This window comes from Ambystoma mexicanum, chromosome 5p, assembly GCF_040938575.1.
Source record: "Ambystoma mexicanum isolate Mex_15411 chromosome 5p, UKY_AmexF1_1, whole genome shotgun sequence".
Classification (NCBI taxonomy): Eukaryota; Metazoa; Chordata; class Amphibia; order Caudata; family Ambystomatidae; genus Ambystoma; species Ambystoma mexicanum.
The window spans coordinates 1,366,085,857-1,366,106,184 of record NC_090930.1 but is presented as its reverse complement, the minus strand read 5'-3'; the positions used below and the strand labels follow the sequence as shown (position 1 = coordinate 1,366,106,184).

At 45.7% G+C, this 20,328-nt stretch overlaps 1 protein-coding gene across 1 annotated transcript in view; it reads right to left on the bottom strand.

Moving 5' to 3' along the window:
- The window catches only part of TRIO (trio Rho guanine nucleotide exchange factor), a 3,834,156-nt gene that overhangs the window by 2,122,003 nt on the left and 1,691,825 nt on the right, over nucleotides 1–20,328 (bottom strand). Inside the window, exon 15 of the mRNA XM_069613780.1 lies at nucleotides 8,627–8,793. Within this exon, the coding sequence (XP_069469881.1) occupies nucleotides 8,627–8,793 (167 nt within the window). The remainder of the gene's footprint in view (nucleotides 1–8,626; nucleotides 8,794–20,328) is intronic.

The window sequence follows — 20,328 nt, the reverse complement described above, 5'->3', positions numbered from 1 at the left end:
TGTTGATGAGAGCATTCTGAATGCTGGAACACCAGGCTTTGTCTTTGATGATTTTATCTGGGGTAGTAGCGGGGGTGGTGAGATCTTTGAAGATAGAGAAAATGTCTCTAGATTTTGAGTTAGCTTTGGAGATTCTTTGGTTGAATGATTCTGATTTGGCTAGGAATATGGCTTTTTCAAACGTGGATGAGATATCTTTGAATTCATTTAGGGAGGATTGGTTGGGCGAGGATTGCCACCTAGCTAGAGCTCGATGCTTATTGGTCCGTAGTGTAGATAGTTCTTCCCTAAACCATGAATTAGAGTGCATACATTTTTTCTCTTTTTTGTCTTCTAGTGGAGCTATGGACTCACTGGCTTGGGTGAGCACTTGTGCATATGTGCAAGCCAGAGAGATGGGGCTGTTAAATGGAGGTTTAGGTTCAGGGATATCGAGAAGCGGTGCAAGGTTGATTTTGGTTTGTTTTTTCGAGCTGACTTTGGCGGGTGGGGCATACAAGAGTATTTTACAATTAGGAATGGTGGGAATAGCAAATTGGATAAGGTGGTGGTCTGTCCACGGGAGGGCTGAGATGTTAGTGATGGATGAGGAGCAGTTGTGGTCTGCGATCCAGTCAATGGCTCGGCCTTTGCAATGAGTTGGTGCAGTGATTTTAAGGTCGAACCCAAAGTGAGAGAGTTCTTTGGCTAGGGAGGCGGCTGCTTTGTCCTTGGGGTCATGCAGGCCTAGGTTCAGGCCACCAAGCAGGATGGTTTTGGTCGAGCCTTTTAGGTTATTCCCTATGATTTGGAGGAGGCGCTTTTGGTAGTCTGGTGGTGAGCCAGGTGGCCTGTAAGTGATTAGGATATTTATGGTGCAGTTGGGGGAGAGAGACAGTTTGACAGTGAGGAGATCAGTGTTGTTTTCTCACTGTTGATTGCAGTCTAATGGAGAGGGTGTCTTTGAAGATGAGGGCTAGACCTCCAGCTTTGGATGTCTTGCGGTCCTGTCTCAGGATAGTGTATCCCTGAGGGAGGGCAAGTGAGAGGGAGGGGTCTGATGCTTCATGGAACCAGGTTTCAGAGATGGCTAGTAAGTCAAGTTTATGGGAGGTGATGAGGTCGTTGATCTCCAGTGCATGTGCTGGGAGGGATCGGGCGTTGATAAGCGCACATTTTAGTTCTGTGTGGGATGGTGTAAGTGGTCGTTGGACGTGAGTGCTGAAGTTAGGGCCAGGGGGTGTAGTGAGTGATTGTATGGATGAGAGGGATTGAGGCTGGGCACAGTGCATTGGGGTGGGTGTTAGGCAGCTGGTAGAGTGAGAGATGTGTGCGTGTAGGGGTGTGAGAGCTGAGTCTGAGGTTCCTGAGGTCGATAGTGCGAGGGGTGCTACGGTGAGTGATGTGCAGCTTACTGAGTGCTCTGAGTCTGCAGAGCCTGGGGTTGAGGAAGGGTTGGTCCTTGATCTTAATGGTGTGACGGCTGGGTGTTCCGTAATGGGAACAATGTGGTGTGACTGTGGTCTAGTGGTGGTGAGAGATCTGTGTGCGTGAGGGACATGCTGCAGATAGACCAGAGGGCGAATGTGATGAGTGAGATGGCGGGGCGGTTGAGGTGAAGTGTGGTGCGCAGGGGTGGTGGCGCTGTCGAGTGGGTAATGGGAGGATACATTTCTGCAGTACAGTGACAATTTTGTGTCTAGTGCTAGTACAGATCTAGCAAAGCAGATGCAATAAATATTGTGGCATATACCTATGCGGTCATAAATGGTAAGAGATGCGTTGGGTGTGGACGTGATATTCAAAAAGACAGTATTACATGTGAACAATGTAGGGAGTACATTCAGAATAGCTGAGCAGTTTCAACTTCAAATAGGGATTGCAGCAGTTCAACGTAGGTAAGGCGAAAGCAATTCAAAGTAGGCTGGTCTAGCATAGTGTGGGCAGATGCAGGATAAGTAGATTAGTCTAACAGGTCGGCAGAAGCAGTTTTGACTACAATAATTCAGCAAGGGTGTAGGCCACTACAAGTCAAGTGGCTAATTCAAGCGAGACACAGATGAGTGCGATTAGCTTAGTTTTAACATAGGTGTAGGCTGAAGCAGATCAATGTGCTAGTCCAGTGTTGACCATAATCAATAGTGATTGAAACCGGCTAAACTCACATAAACAAGGGTAGGTGCGGGTTAAGTGAGCTAGATCAGCAACGGTGTGGGCAAAATGCAATAAGGTGAGTTCCCAGTGCAGTTCTAAATAGATGTCAGAGTAGTTTAAACATACTGACATTGCGTGTAAGACTAGTCAAGGCTAAGTAGTATTACGTTACAGTCAGACTAGTGCTGGTACCTGTGTGCTCGTGTAGGTTACACTTGCAGATGTTCTTCTGTGCAGCGAGGATGAGGGCGTCACTTGACGGTGGAGTGGCAAAGTTATAGTTCGTATAGGGGGAGGGGTGCGGAAACGAAGATACCGTTTTCTTGCATGGCAGGGATTTACCAGCTTGTGAGCTAGTCTGTGTGCTAGTTATATGGTGGGAGCAGGTAAGGGTTCAAGGGCCGATCAGGCAGGGCTTTCTGGCGATGGCGACTGGCAGGACTGGACAGGTCGTTATCCTTAGCTCTGTGGTCCTTTGGTCAGTGGGCCGGCTTACGCCTCGCCTGCGTGTAATTGGCTGTTAAATGAGGCCAGCAGCCACTTGGTGGCAATAGCCTCCATAGTAGGGGGGCTTTCGACCGTATTCAGGCAAACAAAGAGGGATCGGACATTTATTTTTAAAAAACTTTATTTATAATGACACACAGGTACAGCAAGTCACATGGGCATGTCAAACAAACCACTTGTACATTGTTGAACACAAAGGATAGTAAGAGAGGGGAGAAAGAAAGCACAGCACATCACATAATTTCTTCAATTTTGCCTTTATCTGCCAGGTACTGTTTGTATCTGGACCAAATGTTTTTAGGTCTCGTAGCTACTTGTAATGAGTCAATGTATATCTCCCCGTTGTCATTCGCCCATATGATGTCACTGTCCCAGTCATTCTTAGTGGGGGGATTTTTGCTTTTCCATTTCAGTAATATCGCGCTCTTAGCAAGTAGTAAGCTCACGTTCAATAATTTCCGCCATATTGGATTCATCTTCCCTGTGGCACCCAGTAAACATATCATTGGTGACCATTGAATAGGCTTGTCGGCCATGTTCTCCAGTATGTTGCAGATCTTCGCCCAGTAATCCCTTAGATGCGTGCAAGACCAGAACATGTGAATAGTGTCAGCTGTCTCACAACTGCACCTAGGAGACAAACCTTCAGTGGTGGGATATACACGTTTCAGTTTGCCTGGGGTATATTGGAGTCTATGTACGACCTTATAGTGAATCAGTTTGTATCTGGCATTGCACAATAGGGATTTCGTTAAGGCACATATACGTGACCATTGGTAGTCAGTGATTACTTGTCCCAGGTCCTGCTCTCACTTCTCTTTGGCATTATGTGTCTCTGTGGGCGGGTTTGAATGATGGTTTTGTAAAGTGACGATGCCGATACTCTTCCCCTTCCCAGCAGTGAACATGTATCCCAGACCCAGATTTTCTGCTGGAAATTCTGACCATGTCTTCGCCATGGCAGACTTTATTCGCATATAGCACAGCTTATGTTTCGGTGCATCTCCCACAGTGTCTTTGAGGATTTCCCAAGTCACAAAATGCTTATCTCAGAACAATTGTCGCCATTGCATGATTCCTCTTGCGCCCGAATGTGCCGCTACTTCTCTATCCATAGTGGGTGGTATGTAGTGGGCACCCCAGATTGGTATGCTTGGATGATACAATGTGCCTGTGCCGTGGAAGTCAACTATCTTTGCCCAGGCTGTGGACGTGACCTGTGTGGGGTTAATAGTGTTATAGTGTTTGGGGCGTGACGTTGTCATATGTCATGGAGTAGTATGGCTAACTTTGGTATTGGGCCTTCATTTGTTGTTTCCTTGGAGTCAAGGTAATCTGTCGCCCATTGTGCCGCATATTGTGCCTGTGCTGCCAAATAGTAAATCTCGGAATCTGGAGCCGTTGGGCCTCCTTGCGGGTACTGATCTGTGAGGATCCTCCATCTCAACCTAGAGTGACCACACCACACCAATGCGGTGCATGCGCCCCCTATTTTTGCGAACAATGCCCTCCCCGGCCATACCGGCAGGGTGGGAAATAAATGGAAGAGTTTGGGTAGAGTATCATTTCTACAAGGGTGATTCTCCCCATCAGTGATATTGGCAGGGCGCTCCAACGGGACATCTTGACGCATAGGGTGTCTGCAAGGGCGTTATAGTTCAATGCATGGGTAAGCTGTGCTGTCCTGGCCACGTGCACCCCCAAGTATTTGATATGTACCGGGCTCCAGATAAGGCCATGCAAATCAATTGGTTCTACTGTTGCATCTGTGAAGGGAAAAACCTCCCATTTGGCCGAGTTTAATTTCAGGCCCTAGTACACACCAAATGTTTTAACCACTGATGGGACCTTACCTAGGGTATGCCCCGGGTTTTTTAAGAATAGCAAGGTATCGTCAGCGTATAGATCTCTAATTTACCCTCACGCGATATTCCATATTTGCTATATCGAGCCCTAAGTATGTCTGCTAGAGGTTCAATCACTAAAGCAAACAGTAGGGGGGACAGTGGACAGCCTTGACGGGTGCCCCCTAGTAGTTCCAGTAGTTCTGATAGTACGCTGTTTATACTTATCCTAGCATAGGGGCGTGTATAGAGAACCCTGGCCCATTTAATAAAGTTAGGGCCAAACCCGTAATTATGTAGGACCCTGAACAGGAAGGGCCAATATACCGTGTCGAAGGCCTTTTGCATATCCAATGAGACTGCCACTGCTTGTGATTCTTCGGGTATTGGTGCTAGAATTTTGTGGCAGCGTCTAATATTCATAGCCGTGGATCTGCCCGTTATGAATCCCGTTAGGTCTTCATGGACCATATGCGGCATTAGTGGCGTTAACTGCATGGCCAGGATCTTTGCAAAGAGCTTAGCGTCTGTATTTATTAATGATAGTGGCCGGTAGGAGCCACAGTCTTCGGGGGGCTTCCCTGGTTTAAGCAGTAGAGTGATGACTGCTTCTCTGGTGGTTTCCGGTAGCTCCCCTCTTTCTAGGGCCTCGGCCCAAACGGCGAGTAGTTTGGGGACAAGGAGTGGTGCGAATTCTTTATAGAATTCTGTGCCCAGGCCATCAGTACCGGGGGCTTTCCCATTGGGCAGTGCTTTTATGGCTTCAATTATCTCCGCTTCAGTAATCGGGCATTCCAGGGTCTTCCTAGTGGCATCAGATAGAAGTGTCGTTGGTATCTGGGCTAATATTGATCAACTCCTGTTCCATGGCGGTGCTCTGTGGTGAGGAGAAACATTTATGAAAAAAAAAAAAATAATCAAAGAATGCCCCCTCAATCTCCAATTGGTCTGTGGTCACAAACCGATCATTCCTTGTTATACATGGAATACCCATTGGCCCTCGTTCCCCACTGACCATCCTAGCCAATAGTCTACTCGGGCGTTTGTGTTCCCCATATCTGTGCGCTGCAGCTGGCTGATCAAAGTAGTGAATCTCGCGGGCTGTGGCCTCTCTAAATTCATCTATCTTGGGTTTGATATCAAGCCTCAATTGCGTGGACGGCACTTGTGTGTACTGATGTTGTATTTGGGTGATGTACTTCTCCCGTCGTGACATTGGTGTGCCTCTAATGCACACCTTGAACACCTGCCAGAGCACCGTTTGGCTGGACACCGAACCCTCATTCATCTCAAAGTATTCTTGGATATGTTGTGATAGTGATGACTTGTAAACCTGGTCTTGCAGTGCTGCCGGTTTGAACCTTCATGGGGGTCTGTGTATTTTAATCTCCGGGATTTGCAGTGTTATCTGTATGGGTGAGTGGTCTGAGTATGTCCTCGGGTAGATGTGTGTGTCTGTGATCCAGATAGAAGCCATACGTCTATCCTAGAGTCGAAGATCTGGTTGTTCTCCAGCGCTGTGAGGATGGGGCATTTCTACATGGGGTGACATGTATGAGGATGGGAAGTTCAGGGACTTCGATAACTTAACGCAACAGACGGGTTTGCCTAAGGGTCAATTCTTGTGATATATGAAAGTGATGGGGGTGGCGAGTCGTAGATGGCAAGGGTGGCCTGCCAAGCGGGGGGAGACAGCACTTCTGGCCCTAATGCACATGCTTGAAGACTGGAGACCTGTTACCAGGCTGTATAGTTGCTTATTGAGTGGGTCAAACCCTCAAAACCCAAACCTGAAGGCACGATGGGAATCAGATGTGCGCTCTGTAATCACTGATCATGAGTGGGAACGAGGGCTTAATTTCCCTAAAAATGTGTGCCGGAACGCCAGATTTAAACTCCTCCAAATTAATATACTTCACCGTACATATATGACCCCCAGCTGAGTTGCTAAATTTAACAAAAACAAGCATTCAACCTGCCCCTTGTGTAACCTACAAAACGCATATCTAATTCACAAGTTCTGGAAATGTTTTATGGTGCAAGGTCTCTGGTCCTATATCAAAAAGCTTGCAGGACGGACGGGATTGCTAGATACAGCTGGGGTCCGTTGGAATGTTTACTTGGATCATATCCCATACTGGGGAAAATCAGACCTGTTACTAGATTTATGGACTTAGCTTGCATTCTCGCTAAACGTGCATCGCCATCTCCAGGAAACAAACAGGGGGCCCACAATATAAACTGTTGTACCGTGAATTTGAGACTTGGTGTAATGCAGAGACAAACGTATGGGCTGGGTCACTACAATGCCTGGACGAAGTCCATGCAGGGACCTAGGAGTCTTGGAAAATATGATAAACCTCCATGAACGCCCACTCGATGACTTACTACAACCAACGTGTAAGAATGTGAATCCCCTTCGCCCACTCCTGAGCTCCCCTTTTGTTCTACTAATTTTGACTTTTTGGTTGCCCACTGAAATCTGCCCATGAGCTCTTACAATGTTGATGATCTCATAATACCTTGCACAAGTGCCCAGTTGTTATGTCTGGAGAGTTTGACTTTTGGTTGGTTTATGTTTACGGTATACTGCACAATTACTTGATTTCTGAACGGTCAATGCTTTACATGTATATTGAAGTTTCTTTTATTGCTGTGACCAACTGATGCTATGTTACTTTCTGCGATCGGTCCTTGGTAGGGGGGTTTCGCGCGACGTCTGTACCGTCTTTCGACAGTCAGGATCCGTCATGCAGCAATCTTGAACGAGAGTGGCCAGAGGGCAGAGTTTCTACGGACCTTTCCCTGGACGTCGTGCGTTGCCGACTGCTCGAAACATTTGTCGAGTCGCAGCTTCGGGTTGTGTGTTTAGTGGTGGATGAAGTGTTAGCACTTCCGACACCGGGTGTTGTCCCCATAACAAGGCAGCCGGCCTGTCTTCCGGGGTCGGGGGCCTGCGCTTGGGTAGCCGAGGCCACCCCATCGCCTTCGCCGTCAGAAACGGCGGCGTTGCTGCCATCACTGAAAGCACCAACTTCCATGGCCTCGAGTTGCCTGGCGTATTGGGCCCAGCGTTTGGTAGATCAGTCTTTCAAAGACTTGGGCTTGAAGAGCCTGCACGCCTGACAAGAACCCTCAACGTGGTCTCTCGGGAGACACAAGTTACAGACTAGGTGTTTATCGACCCAGGGAAATTTCCTATTGCATTTGGGGAAGAATTTAAAGGGGGTCTTGTCCATAACGTAAAGATGTGGCAGCTAGGCGAATGTAGTGCAATGACCTCCCCTCTCTCTCTCCCTACTGCTTGGGCCGAAGCCTGTATCGGCCTTCCAAGGCCGAAACGGATCTGTCGCTGAAGTCTTCCGATAGTCGTTTTTCTTGTCCTTCACCAGTGTCTGTATGTCGATAGTTGATGATATAAAGGATAGAAAGAAGGAACTATTGCTAGTTAGGTAAAAGTAAATGGCTTTCAGCCGAAAGAGGCACTCCGCTCTAAGTGTCCATCTAGAATGGTGGAAAAAAACAATCTGAGGGACCTCGACGCGTGAGGATTCATGGATACATTGGACGTCACACTAGGGATAGTATTACTGGCACGCCCTGTCGATATCCCTTTTCGAGTTTGGAAAACATCAACTATAATACTCTGCAGCTTCCACTAGATGTCGGCCTATGCACAGCATGTGATCTAAGCAGATTCCACAAGCCTCACACAAACACACAGACTATATTGAGATACATAGGAAACCCGAAAAATTAATTGCTAATAACTTTTGACACGCATAACAGATTTGGCTGAAAGCGGACAAAGTGTCTGTTACGGCCCCCTCGCTCCTCCCTCCCCACCCCAGACTGGACATTTTGGGAAAAGCTTTGTTCAAAAATGAAGCGCGCCAAGTTAAGCTTGTCACGACTGCCGACATCTGCTGAATTTAACTGCACTTCAATGTTTTTTCAGTGAAAATATATATGCATACATATGCACATTCTTTTTTGAAAAAATTATCCAACAATCATTTTGAATCAAAACGTTTTTTCCATATTGCTTCAATTGACTTGGGAATTTGTTTTTTTTTTTTTAAACGCAGAACTTGCCATTTATCACTTACAAGAGATTTTGCTCATCAGCATGTACTTTTTACCTGCTTGACTTCAGCTTGTAGGTGGCGAAGCTGTACACACTGCTCCAAGTGTTTTCGATGCTGCTCCCCAGCTAAATCCAGCTCCTGTTGCTTCTCATGGAGAAACTCTAGCAGGTCCTGAACTCTGGTTGCCATGTCCACATCTCTGTCACAGAGAAGCTCGACCCCTAAAAACAAATTAAAATCAACAAACTTTATTATCATGGCATTTCAGACTCTTACGTTGCATGCATGGTAAATGTAAACATTTTGGCAGGCTCAGCATTAGTAGGTTAGGAGTTATTTAGCAAATCATCTGTTTTAAAAAAAACAGTCAAACCAGTGCTACCAAATCCTTTATACCGATCTATGTAACAGGCATCCTTTCTGATATATATGTTAGATTACAATTTTTTTAAAGTCCATCCAGGAATATACACGCATTGTTTAAGTGCTGTATCAATAAACTGAAGTGACTAGGCCAATGGGTGGTAATAAAGTGACCAATCAAGTCAGGTAAGTGCTGCATAGCTTACACTGAAGATAGCCCACAAAGTACTGCTTTAAACTATTCAAACACATTTTACAGATAATTACAGATAACTGCAGTTATTTGTATTGCATTGCCAATATAAACACGGTTATGGGGAAAAAAAGTTTTGAAAAACAGAGTTAATAAAATTGTATTCATACAAAGAAAATAGAATTTTACAGCAACGGTGAGGTGGGTGGGAGGGGGGTAATGGGTGTGTATTTAAAACATGCAGTGGCCCGTAAACAAACTATGGTATAACAAAACCCTTCAAACTCGCTGAAAACACTTGTGTTAAAGTGCAGTGTGTTCCCATTGCAAAGCCCATGAGCACAAACATATTATAAGAGAAGGGAGTCACAATTACATATTTTAGTGTTAAACGAACATTTGTAGCTGTGCTCATGCTTGCAGAAGCGTGATGCTGCGTTTTATTTCATCACTACCAAACACTGCAAGTTAGGCTTCAGAAACTGATTGCCAGCTCGCATGTTTTGAGTACCTTTTTAGTTTCTGTTTTTAAAATATTGTAATAAAACAAGTCCAAATGTTTCAGACTGTAGACATCAGCAGAACACAACTTGTGTGACAAACTGTGGTAGACTATGTAACAAGCCCAAACTCCCCAGGACCACTCTCTCCAGCCACCCCGAATAACATATCCAGCAAAGTAACATGTACCATAGATTAGTACTAAAGGAGGCCCAAGGCTCTTGGTCTGGTCGAGGGATCTGCAATCTGTGGATCGGCAGATGACTTGGACTACGACTCGTATGAACTCTTGCCATTGACTTTAATGGCTCGACATGATGGGAGTTGAAGTTCACCCCATCTGGCAATCTAAAGATTGCTGGATTCCTGGTCGGGCAAGTAAAATTCTGATGCCGAACCCATCACAGAAAAGTGAGATTATTGCCTAAAGAGGATGGATATTTTTCACATGAGCATATCCCATATTTTAGCAAGCCATCTTGTCATTTTGGGAATGTGAAGCCACTTTCTGTATGAAAAAATGACTCCCACTGACCATTAAGCCCGTAATAACTGGGTTCGTACCCTGAAGGGCACATGGATAAATAAGCTTGTCTGCTTCTCCCAAACAAATACATTTGTAGGGCTTATAAAGGGGGAGGTCAATGATTGACTGAATGTCTGAGACTGCTCCGTGCCAACATTGTACGTTTAGCATGGGCCCATAACACAGAATTAAGTGTCCGCTCAAGCGCAACCTATCCAGCACAGCCATTTGTTCCATGAGTGGTTCTTAGTACGATCTAGGGGGAGATACCATTAAGTATATACCATTCGAATACTGAATACTATTTCATGGCCTTATTAGTATGGTATGTGCAAAGTCACATGTAGGAAGCTAGGGTATAGGACTTGGCCAGAGACATTCACAGATTCTGTTATGCAGAACCCGGAGGAAGTATAGGGGGGCCTCTATGGTTGCCCAGCTCATCCTTGTTGGGGCTGCATAGAAAGTGTAGTTCTAATGCTAAAAACGCCTAGATGGAATGAGAAGCGAACCACTTATGGACCCATCCAAATGGGTGTCCACATGGTGTTTCGCACAGTTAAAGCAATCTGGTTGTCAGGATTGGAAGAGGCTGGGAGGAATAAGTGCAAGTTCCCCTCATGCCCATTCACACGCCTTGTAAGGTCAGAACTGAGACACAAATGATACCTCCGAGATTCAGCGCCGTGGCCTTCACTGTGAGTAAAGGAGAACGAGCAGTGAAGAGGAAAAAGAGAGAAGGGGAAGACAAAGTACAGAGGAGAGAATTTGGGGAGAGAGGAAGAAAGGAGTAATAAAGAACCAAGGACGGTGGAAGGAGGAAAATAAGGATGGAAGAACCCCCCTCCCAACAATCTATTGTCCTGAGAAATATTATACAGTGATGGAAAGGCTAAAGGCTACCAGATGAGATCTTTAAGGTCCTCTGGTTGAGTTTGTTCTTTACCACCAAGGGGGTAGGCCTGAACACCCCACTTTGATCTTACCATCTGTACAACTGACGGCCTCTGCCAGAAGACTGAAGGGTAGAAAGTGGGAGTACCTAATAGGAGAGTCAGGATGGACCACTGCCAGATAAACACAACTTTGGCAACTACCAGGAAAGACACAACAAGGCCAACACTGAAGCCAGGGGCACTATACATCTCAGCAACTGAGTTAATCAAGACTGGCCAACTGTTTTAAAAAGCCAAAACACCATCCTATCGGTTTTGAATGGTACCCAAGTAAAAGCGAAAATAAACGTAGATAGTTGTGAATCATTTGTCAGTGCTTCATCAGTGATAGATACCATATCTTGTTCAAGGAATCCAATTCTTTCGTCAAATCAGTGTGAAATGCTTGTGTGTATGTGGGTAGGTCAGCCTCCTAAGTCACCATAGATGTTTTATGAATATATGAGATCGGATCTTTGGCCACCGGGAAGAGAATGTAAGTTTAAAAAAAATGTTCTTACTTGTTTGCAGCCAAATGAGGCTTTTACAAGGATGAGATAAAAGAAACTTTACAGTTTGGTGTCCCGGTCCGTGTGTCGAAAACATAAAATTAAAGACATCCTCAAAAGTCTAAGAAGTCTAAGAAGTCTGAAAAAAGAAGTCTGGTGACTAGGTTGCTTTAAAGATTTGCGATTTTGTCCATCGCCAGTTCTAAGATTTTAGCTGCTGCGATGGTCCATTTGTTATCGTCACCAGAAAGAAGACAAGTCCACCAAAGGTCCTCATTACGGAGGTCACTGTCCAGAAACAATGGTGAAAGATACATCTTTCTGAGATTTTGCGTTGCGGGGCATTTCTTTCATCATTAGATGGCGTTGGGTTTCCGGCTGGTCAGTTTCCTGACAGAGTCTACATACGCTCGTGACCGATTGGGATCTGATTTTCAGGATTTCCCCCGTAGGTAGGAGGTTGAATCGTGCTCTGAGAAATGTTTAAGTTTATGAAGTGTAATAAATGACCACACAGTCCCACCTTTTAGGTCTCGGCTCAAGTCCCAGTACAAAACTTGGCAGTAACTTCAGTGTTTTCTCTTGACCACATCAAAGATCATCTTACAATCCACAAAGGTCCCAGCAGTCCCCTCAAAGAACAGGTTTGCCACAAATGTACACCCATTGTGCCTCAAGGCCTCTATGCTCATAGGCTGAAGTAAAACTTGGGACTGTTGTGTATAGGAGGGGCAGAGTGTAGTGTGGGGGATCTGATTCCCATACTCTGTGTTTGACATGTTTAGCAACTCAGACATGGCCATAGGCCTATCCTTTTAAAGTCCCCACCATATATCTCTAGGGACGCCAGCAATCCGCTACAAACTTCCATATCTTGAGGGTGAAGGGGTTCAGAACCATGTTGGGTGGAAAATTCCATGTTTGACCCCTTTTTGCTAACTTAGCATGTCCCTCAGACCTTTTCTTTTCCAAATTCAATTTTTATTAAAGTTTCCACATAACAAAAAAGGGAAAAAACATCCACAGCACAACATGTCAATAAGACCAAACAAACCCCCATGACTTCCTTCCTAACCCCCCCACGGCCCCTGGCATAGGCAGGCAACCCCTCTATGTCCACCAGAAACCAGACAAGTCCTTGACACCACCATAAACCCAACACTAACCCGACCAACTCCCTCCTCCGGCAATGCCTCAGCTCTCCACTGTCAGCACTAACTGAAAGGGAAGAGCAACCAACCTCCTCTCCCCACCCCCAGAACTCCCCATCTTCCGGAACTGCCCCCACTCCCGCCCCATTATTCCGCATAAAAGCATGAACCTGCCACAAAAACCTCTCCATTCCACCTCCATCTCTGCACCCCTCCCGTGTAGGGCTGCCGCGATCCTTTCCATAATGTAATTATTCTACACCTTATTGACCAATCAAGTTTCCATGGAAGCAATAGTCTATTCCACTGCGTGGGCAGACACACCCTTATGGACAACAACAAAAAAGTGCACTAAGTGAGGCATACCACAATATTCCCCATCCACCTCTTCTAGACAATACAAGTAATGGCGGCCACTCTTGCAAAACCCCATCGATTATCTTGATCCAACTCAGCAAAACTGTCCACTAGACCTGAACCTTGTCACATCCCCACCACATGTGCAAAACATCTGCCCGAAGTCTGCATTCATGCCAACAGAGCGGGCTCACCCCCATACATCTTAGAAAGACACACCGGGTCCTACTGCAACCTATGCAATGATTTTGTACCATGAAGCTTATATTGACAAGCAACGGAGGACCTGAATGCTCTACTATACATCTTATGTCATAGCGTTCCATCCACCTCCACCCCAAAGTCTCTCTCTCATAATTCCCGAAGTACCTAAGTGGACCCCTTACCAGCCTCCAGCAAGGTTACATACAACAGGGAAATCAACCCCTTCATCTCTGTTAGAGTACACAAAACCTTTTACATCGGAGTAAGCTCCTTCTGTATCTGTTCCCTCCAAACTCTGCCGTAATCGCCCCCTTTAGCTGCAGATATGAGAAAACTGATATCCTCCCAATACCCAGCGCCTCTTCCAAATCACCCATGGAGACAACCACCCCTTCCAGAGCTAACCAACTTTCATCAAGCCTGCCTCAAACCAACCCTGAAACCTGTCCAAATTTGGATTGTACTCCCAGAACGTTCAAGTGGTTCACAGTGAGGGCCATGTGGTAATCCCTTCCATTCCAATTCCCCTGTGCCAAATACTCCATATCACTCCCAAAATAGGATGGTCTCTGATCCTGAGTGGGACCTCATCCTGGGGCCCACAACCATTCCACCACCGTAGCAGGACGGAGATAATTGTCCAGACCCACCCATTGCCTCTTCACTTGTTCACACAAATGGGGTACCAACACCCGCAGCTGGGCTGCTCTATAATATAAATGAAAATCAGGGAGCCCCACCACTCCTCTCTCCTTCGGCAGTATCAGCAGACTATATGCCACCCTTGCCCACTTTCTCTGCCACAGAAATCGCAACACCGTGGCTCCTAATCTTACGAACCATGGAGTAGGGTACTACAACCAGCAGCATCTGGAAGAGGAACAGTCTGGCAAGCAGGTTCATCTTAATAGTATTAAGACGCCCCATCCAGGAAATAGTCAACTTATCCCACTTCGCCATATAACCCTTCAACCTTTCAAACAAAGGGGGGTAAATTCACCTCATACAACCCGCCACTTCCCTTGTTATAAAAATTCCAAGATACCCAGAACTTCAAGGCCCTGCCCCATTCGATCCCTCCACCGAAATGGTTTTTGACCTGTTGATCTTAATACTTGAAAACTATCCATGTCGCTCAATCAAGTCTATCATCGCCGGGACCAATGTCAGCGGATTCCTGAGATGAAGCAAGATCTCATCTGGGTATAGTCCAAATTTAAATTCCCAATCCCGCACCCTGATCCCCTCCACAAGATGAGCCCCCCTTATCTTCTGTGCCAGAGGTTCCAATGAGAGCGCAAACAAAAGAGGTGAGCGTGGGCATCACTGCCACGTGCTTCTTGCCAGACCAAACAACCTAGAATAACTTCCATTTGCCACAAAACAGGCCGAGGGTCCCAAATAGATCGCTTTAACACCCCTATGGATCTTCTACCCAAGCCCAAATTTACCCAAAACCGCCTCCAGAAAAGCCCAATCAACTCTATTGAAAGCCTTCTCTTCATCTATTGAAAGCAAGGTCGGATTCCCTCTTTTTCCCGAGCCAACTCTATAAGATGTAGCATCTTCCTCATTGTATCAACACCCTGACACTCCCTAATAAACCCACTTGATCATAGTGGACCAGTTCCAGCATATACACATCCAATCAAGAGGCGAGTACCCGCGTGAATGACTTAGCATCCATGTTGAGAAGTGAAAAAGTCTATTAGAGCCACACAAACGTGGGTCCCTATCGTCCTTGGGTATCACCGATCTAAGCGCATGCACTGACACAAAAATGTGGTTGTAGAGTTTCATCAGCTGTGGAACCAGAAGGGCAGAAAAGAGGTATAGCCATCTTACCCCAGCGCTTTACCCAACCGCAGTCTATGGATTGCCTCCAAAATCTCCTCCTCCCTAATGGGGCCTCCAAACTAGCCACATACGCAGACAAGGCTGGAAGATCGACCTAGTCCAGATACCCTTCCAATCCCTCCAAATCCACCTGCCCCTCACCCCATAGTTACTGATAAAAAGCCTCAAACCTATCCACAATCCCCTGAGGGGTTGCCATTGCTGGGCTCTCCGTCCGCTCCAACTCCACAATCCACCCCACAGCATGCTGTCCCAGAAGGTGGGCCTCTAACAGCTATCAGCCCATCTGCCTTATCCTCTTTTTCATAATAGTTCTGCCCCAGGAACTGTAGCTTCCAAACCACCTTACCCACTTTCCAACAACTTCAACTCCTCCCGTTTACCCCGAACCTCCACAATCAAAGTTCTTGCTCCCGCATCCAATTCCCGAATTCTCTCCTCCACGGACTGTGAGGGGTCAGTAATGCAAGGCGGAAAACTGCTTGTAGATTTCTCAAAATATGCCATTTTATTAAAGAAATTATATAAAGAAAATACCTTTCTTGCCCTACGCTACAGAGGAATTCCCTACTTAGCCTAAAGTCTAAGGGAACATTCTCGAGCATGGGTAAACTGGCCCTCGCACTAAACAACAAATATACAAAGAAAATGATATAGCAACACAATATAAGAAACAATATTAACACAATGTCTGAATGGCCTTCTCCTGTCCTGAGTAAGGTCCCTTCCCCAGGCTTTAAAGTCAGTTTCAAAAATGTTCATTAAAGGAAAATAAATGTTTTGTACCAGCTCTTAAAAGTTCAAAGACGTCGAACTTACTGTTAATTCTTGACTGTAGTATGCGCTGTAAGTCAAAGCAGACATGTATAACCTATGTAATGCTACAGTTAGCTGCATTATCGGGTATTGCTCACAAATGGAAGTTTAAAGATTCACTGTCGATCAATGAATGGGTTCTTAGAATTTGTAACTTTGTAGCACTGGAATGGACTACTTATATGATTCAAGGGGAGCAATCAAAATGTTCACAAGACTGGACGGATGTACTTGAATTTCTACAACCGGACTTTAACCTTCGACACTGTCCTCAACGCCTGCATATACTAGACATTTCTTGATCTGTGTTGATTTTCCAAAATCTGTAAAAAATACTATGTAACAGGTTTCGTGGGAGGGTATCCAGATGGGTAGGAGCTTGGGAAGGGGTTCGGTTTTTGTTCAAAGTCAAAGCAAAAGTTCAACCAACAAAAAAAACGCTGGATCCTTAAACCTGGATGAAAACATCCCCTTCCAATTTCCAGAAAATGAAATAGCACCAATGGTAATCCTGCTTATGATGCTGAATCGTCTCGTCTTCAAGATAATTTGCCACAGCTCAAAGGAAAGTGAAATATTCCCCAAATGTCAATAACATACAACTCTTTACGACTTCATTTAAAACTTTATATTTGGTATGCTTGTCATGATGCTTTCTCTGGGCAGCTGCTTCTATTATCAACAACCACACCTCTACTGTTGGTACTATGAGAAGAGTCACCTTTGTCGCACAGTACTTTACTGCTTGCAACCACTTCAATGTAACATCTGTTGACAGCTTAATATACCACCACAGTTCAATTGCTACTACTGCTGCTCAATACTTTTAAATAGTCAGGCTTAGACAAGACACTTCAAACTCTTCAGGTAGGCAATGCACTCTTCCTTTTAATGACTTTCTGAAAAGGGGCAGCCACTCTGACTGCAACATGAAAAACCTGCACAAGACTCACTCCTTTTTAGCTTCAGCAGTCTTCAGCACCGAGGTTGTATTCTACTGCAGAATATTCTTCGCAAGTATTTGTTTCGCCTTCCCCAGCTTCACTCCCATCTTTTTGCTATTTAACAGCCCAAGTAATTACCCAGAAGCGTGTGTGCCACTTTCTCAGCTTCAGGTAACAATGGTTTAATTGTGCCTTATGCTATTTGACTGTTTTATTTTTTGATAAAACATTTTATTGAATTCTTTAAACAGACAAATACAGACAAACAGCAAATGGAGGGTCATCAACCTTTAGCACTCAATATGATACATTAGCCAAAGTAAGGGTATTTTTAATGTAGTAAGTTCCATCCTTGTTTCTCAATATAATATGTATAAGGTTTCCAGGGTGCGGTCCGGCACGCCACATTGTTTGTTCACTTTAGATTGTTCTTTAGTGAGTATCCTCCCATTTTTGGCATACTTTTTGCACCTTCGCAGGGCACCCTCTGGCAGTATACACCTTCACTCCATTGCGACACAAATTTCTACATCTGTCAACCATTGATCGTAGCTTGGCGTCACATCAGATCCCCATAGTTGTGCTATGTTCCTTTTTATCAGTGCAGTGGTGGTAGCCAGAAACAGTGTCATATCCCGACAGATCACTCTCGTCCTCCACCCCCAACAATAGCAGTTTCGGGTCTCTGGGGACCGTTTTGCCCATGACCCTCAATAATTCGTTGCAACACCCCTGGCCAGAATTGTTGAATGTGAGTGCACTCCCACAGGATGTGGAAGAAGGTGATTATAGCCACTTCTCTGGGAAACATCAGTGAGGAGACCCATTCGTCCGGGAGTATCTCACCCAGATCTCTTTCCCACTTGTCCTGCAGACCTGAGAGCTCAGTTGTGGCAAAAAGAGGTTTTGGCACTGTAGAGAACTGATGTTATCTTGTGTGATTTGTTCTGGGAATAAGTTACGTTCCATTGGGGTATATTCCGGCAATGTGTCCAGGTCAGGGAGGTGGGCCTGTAATGCATGCTTCAGCTGGGTGTAGTGGTATTGTTCAGTTTGTGGGACATTGTAGCAGAAGGCTAGGTCTGTGAACGGGATTATGTTACCATCTTTCACGACGTCCCCTATTCTTAGTATCCCTTTCTTTGACCAATTAGGCCATTTAGGGAGCCTATTCACTTCTCGGAGATTCACATGGTTCCATAATGGCTGTGCCTGGGTCAGCTTGTTTTCCCATCCAACATATTTGTGTGCATCTGCCCAGATTTGGGTTACGTGTGATTGCATAGTTGGAGTGGTCGTCTGGGTTTTCCCATGCTAGAGATATTTCATGATGAGTTTCTCCAGAATGTCGGTTACTGGCAGCCTATTATGTGGTAGTGAGATGTCTGTGTAGTTTGTCATTCACAACCACCATCTGACTGGCCCAATAATATGTCTGCAAACGGGGGAGCCCAATCCTGCCATATGGATCTCTGCAGGGTGGTAAGTTCCAAGCGTGGGTGGCCACCACACCACAACAGCTTCCGGAGCATTTGGTCTATTCTATGAAATTCGTTTTGTGGGATATGTAGTGGAGCATTTTGTAATACGTAAATGAATCGGGGCAGGGCCATCATTTTGAAGAGCGCTGCTCTGCCTAGCAGTGTTAGTGGTAGGGATGTCCAGTGTTGGGCGTCTTCTGCAAATTTTATCATTACTGGGTGTAAGTTCTTAGGTACGTAATCGATAAGGTTATACCTGATTGTTAACCCAAGTACCTAAATTGTTCCCTTTCCACTCGATAGGGGCAGTGGGCTGGCACTGCATCCGCCACCTGTCCTGTTGGGAATAGGATGGACTTGGTCCAGTTGACACGCAGGCCGCTGAAGAACCGTATCATTCCAGCAGGGGCATCACGATGGGGCAAGATCTTATTGGATCTTTTAAATATATCAGCAGGTCGTCCGTGTATATTTGTCCTCCCAGTTGTCCGACCAACAAAAGCCATTCCATGTACTTGCGCATCTCAGTAGTTCAGCAAGAGGTTCGATCGCTATCGCAAATATCATGGCTGACAGGGTTGTCCCCTTTCCTAGTTCGAAGGGGTTGGACACATATCCGTTTACTTTTGTCACTGCCACTGGAGATTTGTAAAGTAGTTTTACCCAGCTCATGAATTGCGGGCGAAAGCCCATTCTGTGCATTATTTCCCAGATTGCCTCCCAATGGACGGTGTCAAATGCTTTTTCAAAGTCCATTGCGAGCAGGGCTAGTGGGCCTTGAATAGTGGTTGCTCTCTCTAATGCTGAATGTAGCCTATGTATATTCATTTGGGTGGATATCTGAGGCATAAAGCCGCATTGGTCCGGGTGGATCAGTGAAGGTATAACTTGTTGTAATCGATTGGCCAGTGACTTTGCTAGTATTTTGGTCTCTGTATTTATGAGAGAGATGGGCCTGTATGAACTGCGCCTGTCTGGTGGTTTATCTGGTTTGGGTAGCACTACAGTAGTGGTTTTTCTAAGATCCTGGGTGTTAGGGAGAATTCTCTGTTTAGGCTGAATTTCCCTACCTAGTGAGTCCCCCAGCAGCTTTGCTGGACTTCTGGGGTTTCTTTTTTTTCTCCTGCCAAGAGTGAGACTCTTTTACCCTCACTCTTGGACATGTTGAAGTGTGTTTTCTTGGTTAAACCTTGTGTTGAATGGGCTATGGGGTCTTTTACTCCATAGGGCCTCATGTATTTTTGTGATGTGGGTTACACAGCACCCTCTGTGCCGTGACCCAGGGGTGTCCTAGGGACTCCCCAACATAGACTCCATACCCTGGGACTGACTACTGTCTCCCAGGGCATGTAAAGTCACCAAAGACTTTGCTAGTCTTGAATCCTGAACAGAACCAGTACAAACCATCATATTGTGGACGTACTGGCTGGGGCAATTCGATTGCCCCAGGGTCTGTTAGTCGAGGGGGCACGTCTCCGTCCCCCCTGATCGAGTTTTGGCTGGTGGCAGCGGAAACTACTTTTTATATTCGACCGCGAATATTTCCCTATGGGATTTCCCATTGTTTTAGGCTAACACATTTAATTATTTATTTACGGTAGCCTTAAACATACCGCCGGTTTATATATTTATTATTATAACTCCGGTTGGGACTTTTTGCCAAAACTTGATTCTAAAATGGCGTTGGCATTCGCCTCTGTAACTCTGACCCAAAGTGGAGCCCTTTGTTCCACTTTTGGCGGGCTTCTCCACAGAAGCCCTCCAAAGTGGTGCCACTCTGTCTGGGGTACTTAGGAGGGGTGGAGGGGGATTTAGGCACCCTGGACTGAGTTGCCTAGGCAACTCAAGTCACACTCCGTCCTGATTGGCCCAAGTGGTGAGCCGGCCGGCTCACCACTTAGCATGTTTGAGTGACAGCT